Here is a 20,504-nt window from a genome sequence, read left to right as displayed (position 1 = left end):
GAGCGAGCGAGTCTGCAACCAAGTCGTTCAGTCAGTCAGACCGGCCGCTGCTCGAACCAAGACTCTGCTCAGGTCTGCTTGACACCGACCTAAAAGGCATCAGAGTTGTCGGAGCGACGCAGCCAAAATGACGGTGTCGGAAGAGATGATGCCGGCCGGCCTGGTCAACCAGGCCATGACGTGTTATCTGAATTCCGTTCTCCAGACATTATTCTACACGCCAGAGTTCAGGAACGCTCTGTACGCCTGTGACTTCAGCGCCGAAGAGAATCCAACCAAGAGTATCCCTTGCCAGCTGCAGAGGCTTTTCCTCAGACTCCAGTGTTATCCGGGCACCGCGGCCCAAACCATAAGTCTGACGCGGAGTTTCGGCTGGGACAGCCACGAAGCGTGGCAACAGCACGATGTGCAGGAGCTCTGCAGGGTAATGTTTGACGCGCTCGAGGGCGCTCTGAAGAAGAGCGGACAGCAAGCCGATCTGATCGAGCGTCTCTATCAGGGCAGTCTCAAGGATTACGTTAAGTGCACCGAGTGTAACAACGAGAGCGCACGGGAGGATCACTACCAGGACATTGCGCTCGTCGTGAGACCTTTCGGGTCTGATAAAATCTACGGCAGCCTCATCGAAGCACTAAATGGCTTCGTCGAGCCGGAGACCCTGAACGGGGCGAACCAGTACCACTGTGAAAAGTGTAAGAAAAAGTGCGATGCTCTCAAAGGTCTCAAATTCGTTTCTTTTCCGAAAATCCTCACCCTGCAGCTGAAGCGTTTCGATTTCGACTATTTGACCATGCGCAGGATCAAATTGAACGACCGCGTGGAATTTCCCGAAGTGCTGGACCTCAACGGCTTCATTGAATCAAAACCGCCCAAAACTGAATACGTTTACGACCTCTTCGCGGTATTGATCCATTCGGGAAGCGCTAACGGCGGCCATTACTACGCCTATATCCGGAACAAGACCGACTGGTTCTGCTTCAACGACAACCAAGTCCACAGGGTCACGCTCGAAGACGTGCAGAGGACCTTCGGCGGAGGAGGTTCCACCGATACTCGAAGTCCCTTTTCAAGCTCGACTAATGCGTACATGCTCATTTACCGTCAACAGAGCGAGGCTAACGCCCAAGCCATGACGGAGGACGATTTCGGAGAACATCTCAGAGAGCTCCGGAGAACCCTGAGCGAAGAGGACGAATTTCTTCGGGACAAGGCCGAGAAGGACTCGAAGCTAATCAACCTCAAACTGTTCCACGATCATCTCGAACGCCGTCGATGGATCGAACGCCAGTGGCCGGTGGACAAAGACGCGAAGCTCGGTGAATCGATGGAAGTCATAAAAGCCATGCTCGGGATCGAAGCTCCAACCGAATGCTGTCGACTCGTTCTCTTCGATGACGCTTCGGAAGCCATCGAGAAATCTCTCGAAGATTCAATGGAGAAACCCGTGGCTGAAATTTTCGGTAATGTCCAACCCTACTACAGGAGCGACATACTGGTCGAAGTGCGCGAACCAGACGAGACGTTCGAGGAATATGTTCCCGGAGGCCACACCTTCAACTGCAGACAGGTTAATCTGAAATACGACGAGGTCAAAAGACCTTTCCGGGTCTACCTCACGTCACAGCACACGTTCAGCGACATCGCCGACCGCATACAGAAACGGCTGGGTCGCGAGCCTGAAGATTTTCGCGAAGAAATCGAACACCTCAGAATCTGCTACGAAGAGCCGAATGGAGGTGATATCAAAGTATTGGACCACACCAGCGATACGAAAATCGCCGAATTGAAAGTCGGCCGGAGCATGGTGATTTATTTCGATATCGAGGAGAGCGACGACTGCAAGGTGGAGGACTTTCAGAGCACCGAGCTGTTCGGAATAATCGATGCGCTCAGGAACACTGTCTGTGTCAACTGCAATATCCCGAAAGGCTGCACGGTGAATCAACATGACGACATCGCGAGTAAATGCCGTAGGTTCCTGCGCGTGTGGCCGTATAAAGACTACGAGACCGGCGAGCAGAACCTTCGTCTTTACATCGATAAACGAATCTCGATGGATCAGCTCAAGTTGAATCTTCAACCCTTTTTGGGAACTGAGATCCAGACGCTCCTGAAAATGCCCTCGATGGTGGAGCTCGAAGCTCCGTCGATGCTCTTGGATGACCAGAGGCTGGAAATAGTCACGGATCCCTCAGAGAATATCTCGAAGGACCAGCGACGTCTGAAAGTCTACCGACTGAGCCTTGAAGCGGAGGCGGGTTCGTTGGTGGGCTACGTCACAGAATTCATGTACCCGAAAACTTCGAAGGGCGCCGATGTGCGGGAGATAATGGCCAAGAAGCTGAGTCTTCTCTATCCGAATGAAGCTCCGCCGAGCGAGAAAATTCGGATGCGAAAAGTCAACGACAAGATGCCGTCGTCGGAGATTATTCTCGACGATGACATTTTCGACGTCACCGAGGTCTACATCGAAGTCCTGTCCGAGAAGGAGCGTTTCGCGCGCGGCAAGAACCGGGTGGTGTACTTGCAGGAATTCCGAACTCTCACCAGGACATGGAACACGGCCGCCGAGATTTTGGTGAAAGCGGACAGTGTTTTGAGCGATGTCGAAGCGGCGATCAACAAAATCAGCGGAAGCATCGAGGTCCTGTCCGCGGTGGAAAATGGGCAGGAGGAACTGAAATGGCGTGAGGGCATTTCTGAAATTCCTCAAGACGCGATTCTGCTTTATTATGTGGATAAGTCGAAGTGGGAATCAAAACAGATGGTCATCCCTCCTAGACCTGGGATCAAGATGACTGAAGATGAGGAAAACTCGATCCGGAGTCGTCGCTGGATATCGTCGAAGAAAGAGCGTGCGCTGAAAATCGACGTCCTGAATTGATTGGCGCAGCTCGGGTCGGGGGTCTTCCTCTTTGCTTTACCCGTTGGCTATTAGCTCCTCGCTTCACTTTCGATTTTTTCGCCCCTATCTCAATTCCGATGCTTTCACCGTTTCTTCAGAAGCCTGGGTCGGGGGCTTGTGGTAGGAACGAGTTATTCTAGGATCGGAGCGGACCGATATAATGCAGAATCAGATTTGATAATGGAACCGCCATGAGAGATATTTTCTTCACTCTCGATCTGAAAAACCAAGAGAACATAATAAAATGGACATAGCTCCTATCAGAAACCTGACGAATCATAACCTTGAGATATCGTAAGGAAATCTGTACTTCGGCTCAGGCCCATGCTAGCCCGATTCTCGATCGTTACGAGCTCTGAGGCGATTTCGGTCCTGCGGGAGGAGTTGTTTCGAATTTATCAGTCGTTCCCACTGATTTCCAGGCTCGCGAACGTAATCTATGCGAATGAGCAGCCGGGGAGTATCCACGAATAATAAGACTAGCGGTTCCCGACCTTCGCGGAGAGCTCCAGAGTTGTTTTCCAGGTTTTGTGAAGCCTCTTCCGGGGCTAATCGAAGCCTGCCCCGGGGTCCCGTGGCGCTTCACTCTACCGAAGAAGTTGTCCTCGATGGAATCGGTATCCCTCATGTTTTCCGCATCCTGTCAGCGAGGGTCTCAAAAGTCGGGCGCAGCACGGAACCTGAGCGCGGGTCGATCCACTGGGGGATATGCGCACAGCGTTCCTGCGGATTCTTCGAAGCACCGTCGGGGGTTTCGCGCGGCGAAAAGGGTTGAGAACCGCTGTGTTCGTTAAAACGGGGCTTCGAACATCATTATTATTCCATTCTCCCATGGGGCCGTGAGACGAGATCCTGAGACCGCAGATCAGGATTCTCTCTGGAAGAAGGCCGGGGGCTGAACTTCCTTGCGTGCGGAGCCGATGTTTCCGTGTATAGGTTTCGAGTAAAGGTTCTCTGCCGCGCACCTTTTCGGGCGCGGGAAACATCGGGAAATCGACTCATCGGACACAGTCTTCATGAGGCTTTTCTCGCTACCGACCGAGCCATCACCCATCGGTCGAGATGGTCGAGTGGCCGACGCGTCGAACATTTCGTATTCGGAGTCCGCTCGGCACTTTGTGAAAGACGGCAACAGTGCTGCCTCGGCGATCGCGGTCGTGGGTGATGTTGTCCGCCTCAATCACGACGTCAGTCGAGGTAGAGCCGTATCGTTGTGTTTTGCTGAAGCGTCCTCATCCCAATCATTCCTTCCATGATCAATTTTAAGCGCAAAGCTCAGCTGAAAGCGTCACGATCTCCTTCGTTGAGCGCGAGCCTCTCGCGTGTCGATGCCAATGTGATCTCTCCCCATTTGTGAGGTCGAAGACTCCTAAAGACTTCTCATTGAGTCTCCGGCTGGTCGAAGGAGACGTCGGAGGGAGCTTTTTCCAGAATTAATTCAATGATGCTCCCGAGTCTCGGCGACCAGAGAACTTAAGATTGGTTCTCTGGCGTCGACCGCTCGAGTGATTTTGAGTTGTGACTGAGTGGGTGTGACGTCCATGCTCTGTTGGTGTGCCACATATCCACTGAGTGAGAGGCAAGCTCCTCGATTCGGTTGAGCGTGGCGATATTTCGAGCCTCGGGTACCGAAAAGGGACCCAGCGAAGCCGTCGGATGGGTCTTTCGCATCTCGGACACGTGACGCGTGCCAGTGAGCAATTTCTCAAAGAACTAAACGGTGGAATGTGCTTCCTCGACGATGATGCGCATCGAGACACTCCGAAGAGCTTCGCTGTGCAGGGAAATTCGAAACTGGAGATGATCTACAATAAAATACACGCATCCTAGTCTCGGGCGGACCGCCAGATCACTTCCAAATCCATTCCCATAAGCATCGGAATTACAGGTGATCCGCTCTCATGGTATCAGGAGCTCGGAGCCGCGAAATTCCGAATCTCCTGTCCGAAGACATCACCCTTCACCCCCTTCGCGGAGGATCGGAGTTCATCTCGTGGTCGAGCTGATGCGCCGCGTCGGAAGCTCGACTCTCCCGCATCAGAGACCTCTTGCACCGATCGGAGATAAACTGATCCTCTGGCGAGGATGCGCCCACTGCCCGAGATTCTCGGATCTCTCGTGGCTGAGAGCACGCACCGAGTGGGCGTATGATTCGCGCGAGGGCAGCTCGCTAAATCACTCTGACTCGCGATACGTCGCCCCCACCTCACGTAAAGGTGGAACGTCCTTCCGGATATCCGCATTGAGTATCCTGAAGATTGGTTTCCTGACAGCGTGATGTTGCGACATATTCAACCGTGGTGTCTTGGCAATCTCCGACGAAGTGCGTCTCACGCGGAGGAAGTACGGGACAAGGGGCCATACGTTCCAGATCACGGTCCCGACATGAGAGTGTCTGGAGAATGCACCCGAGGCTTCGAGCGGTATCCTCCTCCGCATGGAGAAATGGATGCGTGGATCGAAGCGAAAACTAGTGAGGGAGCGGCCGGATTGCGGGCATACCTCGGAGAAGATTTCGGAAAAGATGGACTGGAATCGGCGAAGAAGTGTCGATGCATATAAAGGGAATTCAGCATATTCCTGAGGGAGAGAACGAATTCCCTAAATATTGCTCCGATCGTGAAAGTCCGCGCGAGGTGAGCGGAGAATCCCATTTGCTCGCGCTTCGTTTCAGTCCGCCTCCGGAAGGGATTGTACTCCTTTAGATGATCTGACACAGCGAAACGTGACTTACAATTAAAGAAGATCTTGCAACTTCGACTGATTAAGAGTCGACCGCCCCATGCCGGAAAAATTCTCGAATTGACTCAATCTTCGCTGGCAGATAAGCGCTCAGTAGTATGGGGTGTGCTCAATGTCGCAGACATCGTGGGGAACGGAGGGGTGCGGGAACTGTTGGCGATCTTTGTCTGCGGGAGACCTCAAAACATATGATTGATGCGCCAGGCGATCCCAAGATCTTACTGCTGATGCAGCAAGGCTGCGGCTGGGGTCTCGCAGCTCATTCCTCTCGAAATCACATCAGATATACACATTGCAATTTTTTTCCTTTATTGATTCGTTCTTCAATACTTGAATATTTATATACGGGGCTCCGAAGTCCTCTAGACCCAAACTCTAGATCACATATGATACATATATGTACACAGATTCCCACATTTCCTTATATCACAATCTCTCACGCTATATTGAATTATAAAACCCACCTCGGAATACCCATACAATCCGAACTATTCGGTGTCAAGGTGAGCAGTGCTTGGACATGTGTACTTCACATTGCCTTTTTCGCGAGAACTCAATGGTACACACAGGACACCGATACTTGACTCCCGTATGGATAACCTGATGCTCATTGAGATTGCGTTCGGCCCGGAACCTTTTTTTACACCGCTTGCACTCGAAGGGTCGTTCATCCACGTGGCTCCGTAGGTGGTCGACTAGATGATTACTCCTCGCGAAGCCTCTTTTACAGATCTCGCAGCGGTACGAATATTTCCTTCCACCTGAATAGACATCCTCTATTTTAGCGATAGATGTTCCAGAGCACGCGAATCCCCCGCAGGCTCGATCCATGCAAGCAAACCGCTGGAAGTATCCCAGGCATGGTCTCCGTCTGTCAACAGCTTGAGAGAAGAAAGAAGTTCAGTTTCAGAGTAGGACGATGATCGAGATTCAGAAAAGCACATGCGGTTCGTACACGGTGTTCTTGCGACGCTGGAGTCTGATCTGGAAGAGAATCGAGATTAGAAGCTTCCGAGAATGTGCCGGATAAGCCCTGGGGTAATCCCGCAATGGCGGTAGCTAGAGCGTCCGATATAATTCTCGCACATGGAGTGGGCTCCGGTCGCGAGCACAAGGCTTGGCACGTTGAACCGTAGCCGGGCCGAAGGCATGCCTGGAAGAATAAGAGCTCCATGAGAGTAGAATCTTTGAATTTGATCCATCGCCTACTCCAAAGAGCATCCGAGAGACTTCCTAGAGAAGACCAACTTGGTCTAGAAATTCTTCCGAGCGTCCCGGACCCTTGCTTTTGTAGCCGCCGCATCCTCCGCCGGCCAGGAGGGTTCGCGAAGTTACAGCAGAACGGAGCGCCGAGCTCCTCTCTTAGCGGCCAATATTTCAGAATCGAAGGCGAGGGGTATTGATCGGAGCTGGAGTCGGCTCAAGCGCTGCGTCTTCCGGAAGTCCCAGAAAGACCAGGGCTTATAGATGCGGAGCTGAAAGTTGTCGATATAAGTTCCTCGATTGAAAGCATTCAGGATCTCCATTCGATTTTCCGCACGGAAACTACGCTCCTCGAGAACTCCGTTCATATGATCATCGATTCATCATCCTTCCGCGATGAATTACACACATCTGTGCCTTCTTCTTACCCATTCTTATGAAGCTTGTGGGTATCTCATCCCGAGCCCGCATATTTTGTCGGCTGCCCTCATGAGACCTCTCTGCAGTGTCGATGCATGTGCATTCTGCGTTCTACGTTCAACGCACGAAGTGACAAACGCGCCAGCCTTATGGTCGATTTCAACGCGGGATACCGGAGGAGATTGTTTGGATACTGCGACCTCGGCATAAACGGAATTATATTTTTAGAGAGAATTTCCCAGCTGGAGAGACCATCGAATTGAGGTCTTAAAAATTCGATCGCACGGAGCGAGGCGAGTTTCCCTCGGTTACGTCTGGTGAAGATGAGCGCGATGGTTCAGGGAAGGAACGCTTATAAGCTATCATCGATCATGCCTCACTGTCGTTTTTCACGACAGCTGGTCTGAGGGGGCAACTTTCCTTCGAAGACACCGACCATATCCCAGGACCCTGTCCAGATATCCCAATCGGGAACCGGAGGCAGTGTTTATCAATCGAGACCGCGGTTCCGCCCAGGAGCGGCCGAAATCGGTTTCTCCCTGAGCGCGCACGCGATTCTTGCTAGCCGGCCCCTGACCCAATCATCAGGTCCGAGTCAGGGAGATCGCACTTGTGAGTGCTCGTTGCATCAGAACCGGAGCTTCTTCTCTCCACCGATAAGGAACATCGAGAGCCTGCTTGCAGCATAATATGTAAGCATGATCAACGCGAGGTTCCGCCGAAGGACCTAGCTCCACCGCCGCTTAGACAGCGGGCATAGGTTTGCCTGGTGTGCAATGATCGAGAAGGCGGGTCTGAAGATCGATACTCTCGCCTCGGAGACAGATCACCCGGTCATGTAGTGAAAGACCGCGCCTCGCCGATACGAACCGCAGCCCCGTATCGGAGCGAGCGCTCCGACAACGCGCGTGGGTACGATCCGAGCAATAGCTCACCCCTTACGACGAGTCGCCCTCATCCCTCCGCTTCCGTCGGCGTCCCCGAACTTGACGCGTCGCTCTATGAAACCCCATGTGATACGCAACGGACCGATGCGTTAGCGGTCGTCAGTTGCGGGCTGGTCCTCGGCCCCATACCTCTCATTGCGTCCGTCCCCAACACGCTCGTGGCGTGTCTCACCGTGACGAGACCGTGAATTACTGCTACCGAATCGGGAAACAATCACGCGAAGTGTCACTGTCTGCAGAGTTTTTCTTCCTTGGTCTCGCTCATCGTACCATTCGGCCGAGTCCCGGTTCAGGGCGTCGACGGGACATTTCATTTTTGCTTCAAAGATACAGATCAGTTCCCCCTATTCGAGACACTCCGATACGCGGCTCTCGATTCGGAGCTCGTTACAGATCGATTGTCGATCGTTCATGATGTCGGAGTCGGGCTTCGCTTGGCAAGCGGAGGCATTTCTAATTACTCCTTAGTATTTGGAACTGATGGGTAATATCGGGACAGATAGATGGAGAGCAAAGGTGCGAGGATCTCTGGAGCCTATCGAGCCCGCACTTTCAAAGAAGACTCCGAACTCATCAGCTCTGGGTGAAGGCCTCAGGTGTACGAAGAGTGTCGAGAACAGAGCAGATTCTTAAGCTTTCTCCTTCCTCTCGAATGCTTGTCGATTCCCTGTGGTGGGAAAATGATACCAAGGAATATTCATAAACAAGGGATGTGCTGTCACTTATTTTCTTTATTTCGGACATACGAGCCCTCGACATACATATAACAATAGATACGATGGTGCCAACAGCCTCGAAAGCGTCTCATCCTGAATCCCCAGTAAACAAATAGTTCCCCCAACCCAAATAGGATTCCCGAGACTTCTGCCACGAAAGCTAAGATGATCATTGTGGATCCACTCCCGTCGTGAGTAAAGCTAGCGCTTTGTGGAGGTTAAGAACAGCCGTATTGATGTCCTCATACGTGAGAGCACTATTAGCATATTTACAATATTTTTGAGCTTTCAAAACTTGATCCGTAGATATGCTCGGCAAACCGCCAGCCGGAGTGGGGGGCGGTACAGGCACGGGAGCCGCCGGTGCTACTGACGCAGTGTTCGAATACTGCGGAACCTTCGGGTACGCGCCCAGACTCTCGTCTCTGGGAGGCTGTTGAGGTACTTGAGGCGGCGGATGCGCCGACGGCGCGGGATCTTGTGGGGCCGCGGGCGCCTGCGGCACCTGAGGCAACCCCATGTCGAACTCGCCTCCGCCGACATTCGCTCGAGGCATGGGCGTGGGAACGAAATTTGACGGACCCTGGAAACGTTGAAAATCAATTCATTGCTGCGGGGCTTCTCAATGATCTCGTTTTTCTCCCGCCTTCCCCCCTCAGTTCAGATGCCAGGATGGTCTTCTTGGGAATCGAGCAAGGATCTTCATCGGAAACATCAGCTGAGGATTCTCCCTCTTCCTGATTCCCCGATCCCTGGTTTCTTCACGGGTGAAATGATTCAATCAGGCAGAGAAGCAAGCCGACTTGTATCTATACTTACGGCAGCTCTCGCATTCGCGCCAGCGCCCAGACCGTCTTCCTCAAAACCTTCGTCGTCTCCCTTCATAGGCCCGGGAACGGGTTGACGACCCTCTTTCAAACACCTGCAATGACGAGGAAGTCAATTCCCAAGAGAAACGGCGACGATTTCTGTTCTGATTATCCAAGTTCGCCTATCGAGAACATCCGACGATCCCTCCTCCGCTGAAAGGCGCTCGACTTATCGTGACATCCGAGAGTATCGTCTCCTCAGAGCTTGCCCCAGATGACAGGTCAAAGGTCACATTGATGCTCACTTGTGAATATCGGCCGCTTTACATTTTGCATAGCGGCTCAAGCGTAGATTTTCTTCGCTGATCTCACCGAAGCTACCCAGAACGTCGAACAAGTAGCCCGCTGTGTGGAAGATCCTGATGAGGCTGGTATCGAAATTGGCGTTCCTGCGGATGATAATCGACCGTCATGCCGCGTCAAATCTTAGCTCGAGCATGCCCCGCAGTAGTCTTGACTCCCGGGACCATTTTCTTTTTTGAATGACGTCAATAGGGATCTTTCGTGAGCTCACTTGTCCTGCTGATCGGCTACGTTGAAGAGTTTCAGGGCGTGGGCCTCGATCTGACTTTGTGCGACAAGATCGTTGGAGTACGCTTCATCGTCATGGTTCTGTTGTTTCGCTTTCTCCAGCAGGTCCATAAGAGACATCAGATAATTTCGATCGTCGTCACTCTTGTTGATCTTGAATCAGAAGCAGAAAATTTGGCTCAGGGCAAAAGCTTGAAACATCAAACCTTATCATGACCGTCAGACTGAGTGAGAAGCGATGGAGGATGATAAAATTCATTCATTGGAACTGTGATTTTTCATGTCATACCTTGAGACCTTTCTCGAGCGCGTAGAACCGGCACCAATAGGCGATCACAGGATTTTTGGCGTCGTGCATTACGGCGATTTTGATGTAGGGCGCGATAGCCTTCAGCGAAGTTGGTACTTGTGAGCCTCCGGCCGCCATCTGGAGGATACAGGAAAGTGAATGACACTTCCACTGAGTTTTAAAAAGACATCGATAGCATGGAAAGCTTGGCCATGTAAGAACGTGTATAGCGTCGCTGCTCTCGGGAAGAAATACCCCGAGGCCTAGTTGCCGTTCCATATCGAAACGGATTTCCTTTCCTGTATCCGTAGCGAGACTGAACTTTAGAATTCCTTATCGATGTCTTCAGATCACAGGAGGGTTCTTAGAATATTCTAGAGGAAGTTGTGCCATCGCACCGGATTCCCCCGGCGATAAGTGTGAGTTACGAAAATTTTGGGAGAATGGAAGGGAAACTCCGACGTTCACTCCCAGCTGAAAACGTTCCCGAACGAAGCGGGAATTGGCTTGACGACGCTGAAGACGGAATTCTGAGAGTCTGCAGTCTTCAACCATCACCGGACGACGTATCGTGCAATGAATCATATTTTATACTTCGCTGATATCACTCATCGTCAGCTGTTGGCAGATGCACCGTAGACTAGGCTGGTCATAAGTGAGTACTCACATTGGTTCAGGTGATATTCGTATCCTGACAACTCGAGCTCTATCAATGTCAGACCCGAGGGATTTCAACGCTGCGTCCACGACCTAGATCCTTCCACCTGCGATCAGTTGTGACAGTTTTCCACACCTTTCAAAGTTCTCTCACTCGGCTCGAGCGAAAACTTAGATGACAATAAACAGCAGTAGGCGCTTAGGCGCCAAATTCAAATCCCGAGACGCTGCGAATGCCAAAATTACCATCGATATCTATTCCGAAACGATTCAGTCTCATCGCTATAATTGAGAACTCCAGAATCTTCAGGTGCTGGTCGACTTCCTTGTTGGAGCTTCCCCTTCCATCGGAGATCCTTCTGTGTTGGATCGGGCGACATCCTTAAAGACCTCCGCGTGAGCCCGTGGACCGGTCGTCCCGGTGTTGTGTGTGAGTTTGAGAGGAGAGTCTGTAGCGCGTGGAGTCGAGAACACCGAGGACTCGAGTACGTTTATTCCGGAAGTTACCTGTATTCGTAAGTCTCAACCATCGCCGACTTGCTCGTCAAGGAAAAGGCAATGTCCGCGGATGCTGAGATGTCATCTCCGCTCAAGAAGCCAGTCACTAACGGCAAAGATGTCGCGAAGGAAGATGGGAGCACGCTGTGCACGAAATGTAAGCATCCAGTGAAGTCCGCCGAGCTACCCGAGAAACCTGAAGAAATGACCTCGAAAGACTACTATTTCGATTCGTACGCTCATTTCGGCATCCACGAGGAAATGCTCAAGGACGAGGTCCGCACGTGTACCTACCGCGACGCCATGTACCATAACATGCATCTTTTCAAGAACAAAGTCGTACTCGACATCGGCTGCGGAACCGGCATTCTCTGCATGTTCGCTGCGAAAGCCGGTGCGAAGAAGGTGATCGGCATCGAGTGCTCAGGGATCATTCAACACGCGCGAGAAATCGTCGAACTCAACGGTCTCGACAATGTGATCACCCTGGTGAAGGGGAAAGTCGAGGAACTCGAAGGACTGCCGGACGGAATCGAAAAGGTGGACATCATCATTTCGGAATGGATGGGATACTGCCTATTCTACGAGTCGATGCTCGACACCGTTCTCTACGCGCGCGACCGTTGGCTGGCGCCGGGTGGCGCCCTTTTCCCCGACAAGGCCAAGCTTTTCATCTGCGGAATCGAGGATCGCCGGTACAAAGACGACAAGATCAATTGGTGGGAGGACGTCTACGGTTTCGACATGAGCTGCATGCGCAAGGTCGCCATTTCCGAACCTCTCGTCGATGTTGTTGATAAGTCTCAGGTGTGCACCAACGCCACAGTCATCAAGGAAATCGATCTGTACACCGTGGCAAAGTCCGAACTCGATTTCGAAACGTCATGGTCGCTTCGCGTATTCCGCGACGACTATATCCACGCCCTGGTGGCGTTCTTCAATGTCGAATTCTCTCGTAGCCACTCCCGTATCGGCTTCTCCACCGGACCAGAGGCTCCGTACACTCATTGGAAACAGACGGTGTTCTATCTCGACGACTATATGGTCGTCAAGCAGAACGATGTGATCCACGGCTCATTCAGCATGAAGCCGAACGCTCGAAACAATCGTGATCTCGACATGAAAATCTCAATCGAGTTCGATGGAGAGCTCTCGCAGATGAGGGCGAGCCATGAGTATAGGATGCGCTGAATAAATACGAATGGAGGATAGGGAAACAACTTCGACGAGAGCAGCAGCCCGGGTGTTTTTCAAATGTTTGTGATTTGTAGCGGTGTCGTCAACGACGAACTGAGAAGGACGATCCAGCGCCTTCTTCTGACAAGCACCAGATCCTTTTCATTTTTTCGCCGATCCTCGACTGGAACCAAGTCTTGCGTAAAAGGCCCCGATCCGAGTCTGGGAACCCGCTTCTCAATCAGCTCTTTGTATAAACGTTTGATTGCACACTTCAGTGATGATATCACTCTCTTGGATTCCTTCCGGTTTTCTCCCCTCGGGTGACTCGCCCGCGAGATATTCTACTGATAGAAGGTCAAGACTATAATGTGTATAAATAAAATGTATACATCATTATATATGATTTGGTGCTCTGATCCCAAGGTTTTTCATTCGTCGAAATTCGATGACTACTGGAAAAAAAGATGACATTAATCATCCCATGCGATGCGAAATGAAAATCTCTGAGAAATCGGAATAGTGGGAGAGAGAGCGAATGCAAGGTTCTTTCCACCTTCCCCGGAGAGAGAATTTCCGGTGATTTCGGAGGTATGATGTATCACCGGAAGAATGTTTATCCCACGACGTCGAACAGAAGTCTCTGGACGAATTGCGAATAGGAACTCGAGCTGGATGATACGCTCTTCACTCTCCATACATACAACGTGGGGTCAAGGACCCAAGAGCTTTTGACTGATCAATTAGACGAAAGATCAAAGGGGAGCTCTAGGCTCAGTTGTCTCCCTGAGATGCGGTCCGTCACTCGTTAGAATCACTTATTAGAAGGTAACATGCGAGGAATATGTCCGGCTGGCTATAAACGATGAAGCGTTCCCTTGCCCCGGTCCCGGAGCTCACGGGAGACAGGCTCACCTAATTCTCCCACCACCGCTCTTGAACATAAGCGTCTTGCCGAGTGGCCGAAACGGTCGGCTATGCGTATACATACGGGATCGCATGAAAGACATTGTCTTGAAATCCCGTGGGGGGCATCTTGTGCGACGAGCGGAGCTCTTCTCCTGGATTTCGCCCCTCTGAGCATGGCGGAACGACTTGTTTGGTCAGAGCCAAACGAAATTTCGGAGCCATCATTCTCGCAGCGGGCTCTGGAATCATTCTGAAGATGGGACACGACACCATGGATTGTGAATTGGAAGATCATGGCAATGAGATTATAGAGAGAGAATTTTAGCTGAGGAAGTTCCGAATGCTGTGCCATCTGGCCACAGATTTGAATCAGATGACGGGCGTTTCCAGACCTTTTCCACTTCATCTTCCTCAATTCAATCGCTGAGTATACTTTCGTTCGAGAGATGTAACCATACGTCAATCTCCGAGATATCGAAGAAGCATGAGACGGGTAATGGAGTTCCTCGGTGCATCTAAATCGGTGACTTAAAGGTTTTGCCATAATATTGGAGTCCGATCTGTTGTCAGTCCAGAGCTAGAACATCTGGTAAACGCTCCACATCTGCGAAAATGAGCCACGGATCTAGGTATGAGCAAGATGCCATCTCCGATCTGTCAGCGTGACCCTGACCTACCTACTAGTGTTGTTCTTCAGATCAAAACATCGTCAACGTTCGTATGTTCAAACATCAGCTCCATGTGCGTGATGCGCAACTGCCAGACCTCGAGGACGGCAGCGAGGCGAGGGCTGCCTGAAGGAAAGAAATCACTCCTTCCACGTTATTTTCGGTTTATTGATAGTATTCGACGACAATGATATTATTTCCCTTATTCTAGATAAAGTACATCGTATTTACAGATATCGCAACGACAGAATAAATAGCTAAGTCTATCTTTCCCTTGCTGTCTTATGCTGTTTCGATGTACTCAAGGACTCAGTGTGGCTCTCGGACCTGATCAATCGGTCGTGAGAAAACGAATCATTCCATTAGAATTGCTAAATAAACTGTCTGACTGACGATCTGATTGTATCAGATATTGAGATCATGGGTTGCGGTATACGACGGCTTGTCCTCGCTCGTGATATAATGGATATATTATCCAGCCGTTGAATCAGTTTCCGTAATTGTCCTATAATGTTTATCCGCGCCAGAGCCTTTTTCCGCTATAGAGCGGAGGCACAACAACAATGTAACGAGCCATTACCAGCTCCAAGTCCTCGAAGCTTCCGAGACTCAGATAGAGAGCATTCGTAACACTTTCATCGGGCATCAAGCCCCCACATTCAGATTTGCATCCACTTGGGTGTTCGCACATTCCACACAAGCATCACGCAATAAATAATTATCGGTGAGGAACGAGCTCAATTATTCTTGGGTTTGCCTTTCGCAGGAGCCTCCGAAGACGTGTACTGCATGTGTGGGATCTCGATTCCCAGAGGAATTTCGTAGAGCTTGCACCCGGACCTGAAGCACAGACGATCCACGACGCCGGCTAGCTCGACCGACAAACAATAGTCATCAAGCTCTCTTTGCAGGTCGGCCAGGCTTTTCAATAGATCGTTTTTCCTATGCATCGGTACCCAGCCGATGCTCACGTGGAATCTTGGCTGATGGTAGAAGTGCGGTAAATTGAAATGATCCAGGGCGTTGTCGACACGCCCGGAGAGATCCTTGAGGTCGTTGGCGCCGATATCTGCATCGAGCGCGAGGAAACAGGTGTTTTTCTCTTCGTTCTCATAGACTGAGAAACGGCTGAAGGAAACTAGGAACGGTTTCCTCGTCTGTATCCCCTGGCGGACGTAGGAATACAATGGTTTGATCCAGTGATAGCGGCACTTGAGGGTTTTCGAGAGCGAGATGTGCGACTGAGCGGTGTCCGATCTCCTGAGGAACGGCACGGTATCGCAGGCGATTTTTTGCACGTCGTCCATGTATTCCTTGTCGCAGGTCTGCACGAAGAAGTGCGACGCCCAGACGCCTTGCTCGTGCTCGAAGGCTCGACGACGGCCGCCGTGCTTCTCCGGCTCGTCAGTCCAGTTCCGCGAGGGGAACATTCCGCTGATTTCTTTGGGTAGCTCTAGTTTGTTCTTCTTGCACGGCGGATACTGCGGTATCGTCGTCGGCCCCGACGATGATTCGCCTGAATTCGAGGAATTCGATCCTTCGGACGATGTGTGGCTATCGTACGCACACGTGAGCTGCGCCAAACTCATCTGAAAGCGAACAGACACTAACATGAGACATTCCGTCTCGCAATCCGGAGCCGAGACTCACTCCGGTCCCCGACCCGGCTGATCTCGGGACTCACGACCAACTAAGTTCGATTATTATCTAGAGAGGGAGTCGCTGCTCTTCCGTCGAGCGCTTTCATAACTAGTGCTTCTAGTGGAATGGCCTCTGGTAGATTTCTCCTAGGCCCGGTTCCTAAAGCGATTTTCTTCCGAGCCGAGATCAAGCGGGCGATTCTACGAAGTGTTTCGCTAGAATTCAGAGAACACACTCAGCGCAAAGCGTTCCCGAGTAACGGGAAAACTCGGATGATTGTACCGCACCACACGGCCCACGCACACTCGACGCCCGGAGCTCTACATCGGTGCACTGGCGGTAACGCGTGGTTCACTGTTAGAATCGATGACTGAGAGATGACGCATCGGAAACTTCTTCTCGCAGAGCTTTCTCAGAATGGGATTTCCCGGCGCCCAGCTGCTGACTCACAAACGATGAAGACACACTCACATTCAACACACCCCGTTATTGCACAAAAAGGCGCGTCTTCCCTGGGGATGATTCTTGAGCAGCTGAAGAAGCAGACCGCGGGCTTCTACCGTTTCCTACGCCCCGGTCGAGCGTCGGGAACGTTGAAGAAGTCCGAGCCAAAACCGGGTAGACTTCTTATCAGCGGCCGTCTAGTTTAAACAATGCTGCATCGGATGCATCACCGCATCTGAGCCACGAGGTTCACCAAGCAGACCCGCGTGCTGCCTCTTCACCCCCGAGAGAACCCCTTTCTCTTTCTTGGCTTTCGTCTGGTTCGAGCCTGATCGGAATGTCCCGCCATCCGGTCCGCCAAGACATGCCTCTTGCCGGTGTGAATCAAAAGTTCACTCTCGATTGTCTATCGCAGTAGGACACGGATACCAGCGGGCCTCTCCGCTTTTCAGCCTAGCCTAAGTCTAACTGCGTATTCGCTTAGCGCAACGGCACGCACATAAATGCAACAACGCACATCGCCGGCGTGACACAAATACTGCGTCGTTTCCTCCAATGGATGATATTGTGGGATTCTCCTACGGAACTTCAGGCGCGGAGGAGTCCCGTCTGTTTGGAGACGGACGGCTAACAAAATATCGATGCAGAACTCGCAGCAATCTCGAGATAACGTTTTCGATGTCTGTCTGACCGAGAGGGCAGCCGACCGAGACTTCTCTACGCTTCGCCTAAATGTCGAGTGGTACGCATCTCTGGGAGTTCTCTGCCGTTTCCGAAACTTCTATGCGAAGAGACACGGACTCCGAAGTCCTCGTGACTCCATGTCGATCGTAAATATTGAACAAAGGGTTCGACGTGCTACTACCGATGGATGTTCTCACCTCGAAGCTTCTTGTGTCTTCGTTCTACTCTTCAGACGATTGCGGTTCCCGGGATCCGTATTCACTCGGGGCAATTAATTCAGGCAACACTCCACATCGACTGTGGGGATCGAGTTGATCGACGCACAGAGGAGCGTGTGCCCGTGTATTCCCTCTCAGGTGTCGCGCTGAGGGAAACTTCTACCAACAGCACACAGGCACCACGGCCATCATCATTGAAACAGCATCAGCAGCACCACCAATAGTGGGAGCAGATAGAGAATGAGAAAGTGCGTGTCGTTGTGTGCGAGCGCGAGAAACGACGACGAAGACGAAAACGAAGCCACGCATCAAAACAAAGCAATCCGAGTCATACGCAAGCGTCGGTTCAATGATTCAAGACGAGTACAAGAACTCTGCTACGTCCACGTCTCGGTACTCGAACCGCGAGGATCAATTATGACGAGAACCCTCGCTGAAGACGAAGATATACGATCGGATGCGATGCGCAGAATAAGGGGTCACGTCGTCTGCTATAAAATGTCACCAGTTGACATTTAGAATCACTCGATTCCTCGAGTATATGCGAAATCATTACTAAGGGGGACCGACTCTCTAGTCGACTCTACACCCGAGTGACATAATTTCCCCGAACAAGGGAAGTCGCTTGATCCTCAAAAGAAAGTCGCGTCCCATCAGCCGCGGCAGCTCACGCCTCAGTTGTCCGCACTGTGGTGTTCGGGCTGCGTCTCCCACATGTGTCACTATTTGTGATCTCAGCTGTTCGTTGGCGGCACCGTGACACCAGCTGATGTATTGATCCGCTGGGGTTCGAGACTGTTCCGTTCGATCGGTCGCTCTGGCTGCACGAGCGGGAGGGCCCGGAGCCTCGGAGTCAGCGACTCCCGGATCCGATTCCATGCGATGCCTCAAAATTGAACGTGCGGACCCGAGAGTCAAAATCCTTCAACTGATATGTCAGGTCAGTGACCACGGCATGTCCACGGGAAGCCACAACGACAAAGATAGGCAAAAGAAAAGTTCCGTCTCCTGGACAGACGATTCATGCAGAGCAGACTAAGGAATTCCGATCATACCGATTGCGCAATCGGAAGAGACAGCTCAGTTACTCCTCCACGAGCTTCTGGTCGTACCGCAGAACACTGAAGCGACGAACTATGGAGGCTCTCGCAGTACTTATGTGAGCGGGGACTTCTCGTGGAATTATTGCGCCTCTGGGATGATCTCTAACTTCTCACCGCGATTGTCAGATGAAGTCACACCGCCCTCCGTATGTAGAATACCAGGCTGGCATGGGTTCGCCGTGAAGTTCTCGCCTTTCAACGCCGATCTGGTCGTGTGTGCCGGGAACCAAAATTATGGTGAGTTGCTCCCGAGGCATTACATTTTGCTCACGTTAAGGATCCTCGTGCTAATCCCCGGGGTGACCTTATATGGTCGCCGAAGAGCGGATTCTTCGTTGTTCAATCACCCCGGGTGGTGAGCAATCGCTCACGCAAGCGATGCGTCCTATGCATGGAGAGTCGAGAGGAACCTCCCTTCCGAAAGGTTCTCTAAGGACAATGGACCCTAAAAATTGGAAGTTCATGGGAAATTTTATTTATCGTTCATCGACCATCAACTTCAACGCGAATATCCGGAGGATCTCTCTCGTTCTTTCAGGAATCCAGGGTCGGGGAGCTCTTCTAGTCCTGACTCGGGGCCGGGATCGCCAGTTCCGAGTCTTGAACACTATCGTTCATCACGACGCTCTCTTCGACTTCAGCTTTAGTGAAGTCGATCCCAATGTCGTTTGCGCGGCTTCCGCTGACGGTCACCTGATTATCTTCCACTTACTGCACGCACATCCAGTGGCTGTGATCAAAGCTCACTCCAGAGAGGTATGTCATGCTCGGATCACGGATGATTGGTCTTCATCGCATCGCAACGGTCTCTCATTCATCGATGATTCACCCATGATGGCGTTTTTCGTCTCCTCGCAGATATCCTCAGTGCAATGGAATCCTACGCGCTCCAGTCAAAATGTGCTGTCGTCATCCTGGGACGGTACCATCAATCTCGTGGATCCGTCGCGACAAGCGGTGTTGCGATCGTTCAAATTCCATTCGAGCTATGTTTACGACGCCGTCTGGGCGCCGCGTAATCCGAACTCCTTCTGCTCGGCATCGGGAGACGGCGCCGTCGGGGTTTGGGATCTAAGAGCGGAGCGTCCTCAAATCTGTCTGAGTGTTTCCCCTGCGGAAGTTCTGTCAGTCGATTGGTCTGCGTACGACCCAGCGCTTTTGTCAGCGGGATCCGTGGACAACCTCGTCTCGACGTGGGACATTAGGAAACCGTCGGAAGCTCTCCATCGATTCCCTCATCGGATGGCAGTGAAGAAAGTTCGCTTCAATCCGTTCCTGGGACACATGTTGGCCTCGGTCTCTTACGATTTCACGACTCAGGTCTACAACCTCATGAGAGGCTCGTTCGCACGATTCAAGAATCACACGGAATTCGTCTATGGACTCGATTGGAGCCTGAGATTACAAGGCGAATTCGCTGACTGCGGCTGGGATCAACGAGTTTGCGTAGGCCGCCTGCCAAAGAGGGCGGAATTGTTTTCCTCCGTGATGTGAAGAATTGCCGAACACGAATTCATCGCTACGAGCTCCTCTCGGGTACACTGCCCTGGTGACTCTCCGCACGAGAAAACCGACTGTACTCCGAAATGGATCTGGTTTGGCATCACGCCGCTGTTATATCAACGCTGAAATAAATCGTTGACGACGTAATGACAAGCGGATTTTCTTCCTGATCATGTCTCTCTAGAGTTCTTGGTCTAGGTATATCCGCTACGTTTGGAACCCTCCACTATATCTAGCCAACAACGAAAGAAGGATTCTTCACGACGAAGAGCTCAAACCACGCGGGCTTGTCTGCGCATGCGCCGAGCTCTAAGTTCGGCTGTCGTTCTCATGCGTGTCGAATGATAGGAGCACCGTCAGGAGCAGCTCATCTTGCCCTTC

The 20,504-nt window shown here is 51.7% G+C and overlaps 5 protein-coding genes across 8 annotated transcripts; 3 read left to right on the top strand and 2 right to left on the bottom strand.

Moving 5' to 3' along the window:
• The first annotated feature begins 127 nt into the window (after window positions 1–127).
• Usp47 (ubiquitin specific protease 47) lies at window positions 128–2,884 on the top strand. The gene has a single exon (XM_003746566.1). The coding sequence runs from the start codon at window positions 128–130 to the stop codon at window positions 2,882–2,884; it is 2,757 nt and encodes a 918-aa protein (XP_003746614.1).
• Window positions 2,885–9,067: 6,183 nt separating this feature from the next.
• Window positions 9,068–10,760, bottom strand: Vta1 (vesicle trafficking 1). Its single transcript, XM_003746565.3, has 5 exons — window positions 10,623–10,760; window positions 10,317–10,486; window positions 10,048–10,191; window positions 9,753–9,855; window positions 9,068–9,516 (listed from the first exon to the last, which is right to left on the bottom strand). Exons 1-5 carry the CDS (start codon window positions 10,758–10,760, stop codon window positions 9,103–9,105), a joined length of 969 nt encoding a protein of 322 aa, XP_003746613.1. The 3' UTR covers window positions 9,068–9,102.
• Window positions 10,761–11,720: 960 nt separating this feature from the next.
• On the top strand, window positions 11,721–13,362 carry LOC100903571 (protein arginine N-methyltransferase 1-like). Its single transcript, XM_003746564.2, has one exon. The coding sequence runs from the start codon at window positions 11,838–11,840 to the stop codon at window positions 12,966–12,968; it is 1,131 nt and encodes a 376-aa protein (XP_003746612.1). The 5' UTR covers window positions 11,721–11,837; the 3' UTR covers window positions 12,969–13,362.
• Window positions 13,363–14,677: 1,315 nt separating this feature from the next.
• Window positions 14,678–18,872, bottom strand: LOC100903429 (U6 snRNA phosphodiesterase). Of its 4 annotated transcripts, none has more exons than XM_003746563.2 (2): window positions 18,735–18,872; window positions 14,678–16,119 (listed from the first exon to the last, which is right to left on the bottom strand). In XM_003746563.2, the coding sequence occupies exon 2, from the start codon at window positions 16,117–16,119 to the stop codon at window positions 15,268–15,270; it is 852 nt and encodes a 283-aa protein (XP_003746611.1). In that variant the 5' UTR covers window positions 18,735–18,872; the 3' UTR covers window positions 14,678–15,267. The 4 variants fall into 4 exon arrangements, with proteins under 4 accessions (XP_003746611.1, XP_018496278.1, XP_018496279.1 ...); XM_018640762.1 differs by lacking the exon at window positions 18,735–18,872 and adding an exon at window positions 17,497–17,718; XM_018640763.1 differs by lacking the exon at window positions 18,735–18,872 and adding an exon at window positions 16,643–16,733.
• LOC100901791 (peroxisomal biogenesis factor 7) lies at window positions 18,268–20,271 on the top strand. Its single transcript, XM_003746472.1, has 4 exons — window positions 18,268–18,457; window positions 18,747–18,857; window positions 19,159–19,376; window positions 19,479–20,271. Exons 1-4 carry the CDS (start codon window positions 18,451–18,453, stop codon window positions 20,112–20,114), a joined length of 972 nt encoding a protein of 323 aa, XP_003746520.1. The 5' UTR covers window positions 18,268–18,450; the 3' UTR covers window positions 20,115–20,271.
• The last annotated feature ends 233 nt before the right edge of the window (window positions 20,272–20,504 follow it).

This window comes from Galendromus occidentalis, unplaced genomic scaffold, assembly GCF_000255335.2.
Source record: "Galendromus occidentalis unplaced genomic scaffold, Mocc_1.1 scf7180000077497, whole genome shotgun sequence".
In the NCBI taxonomy this organism is placed as follows: Eukaryota; Metazoa; Arthropoda; class Arachnida; order Mesostigmata; family Phytoseiidae; genus Galendromus; species Galendromus occidentalis.
Note: the sequence above shows the minus strand (reverse complement) of the source record. Positions and strands in the feature narration are given on the sequence as shown.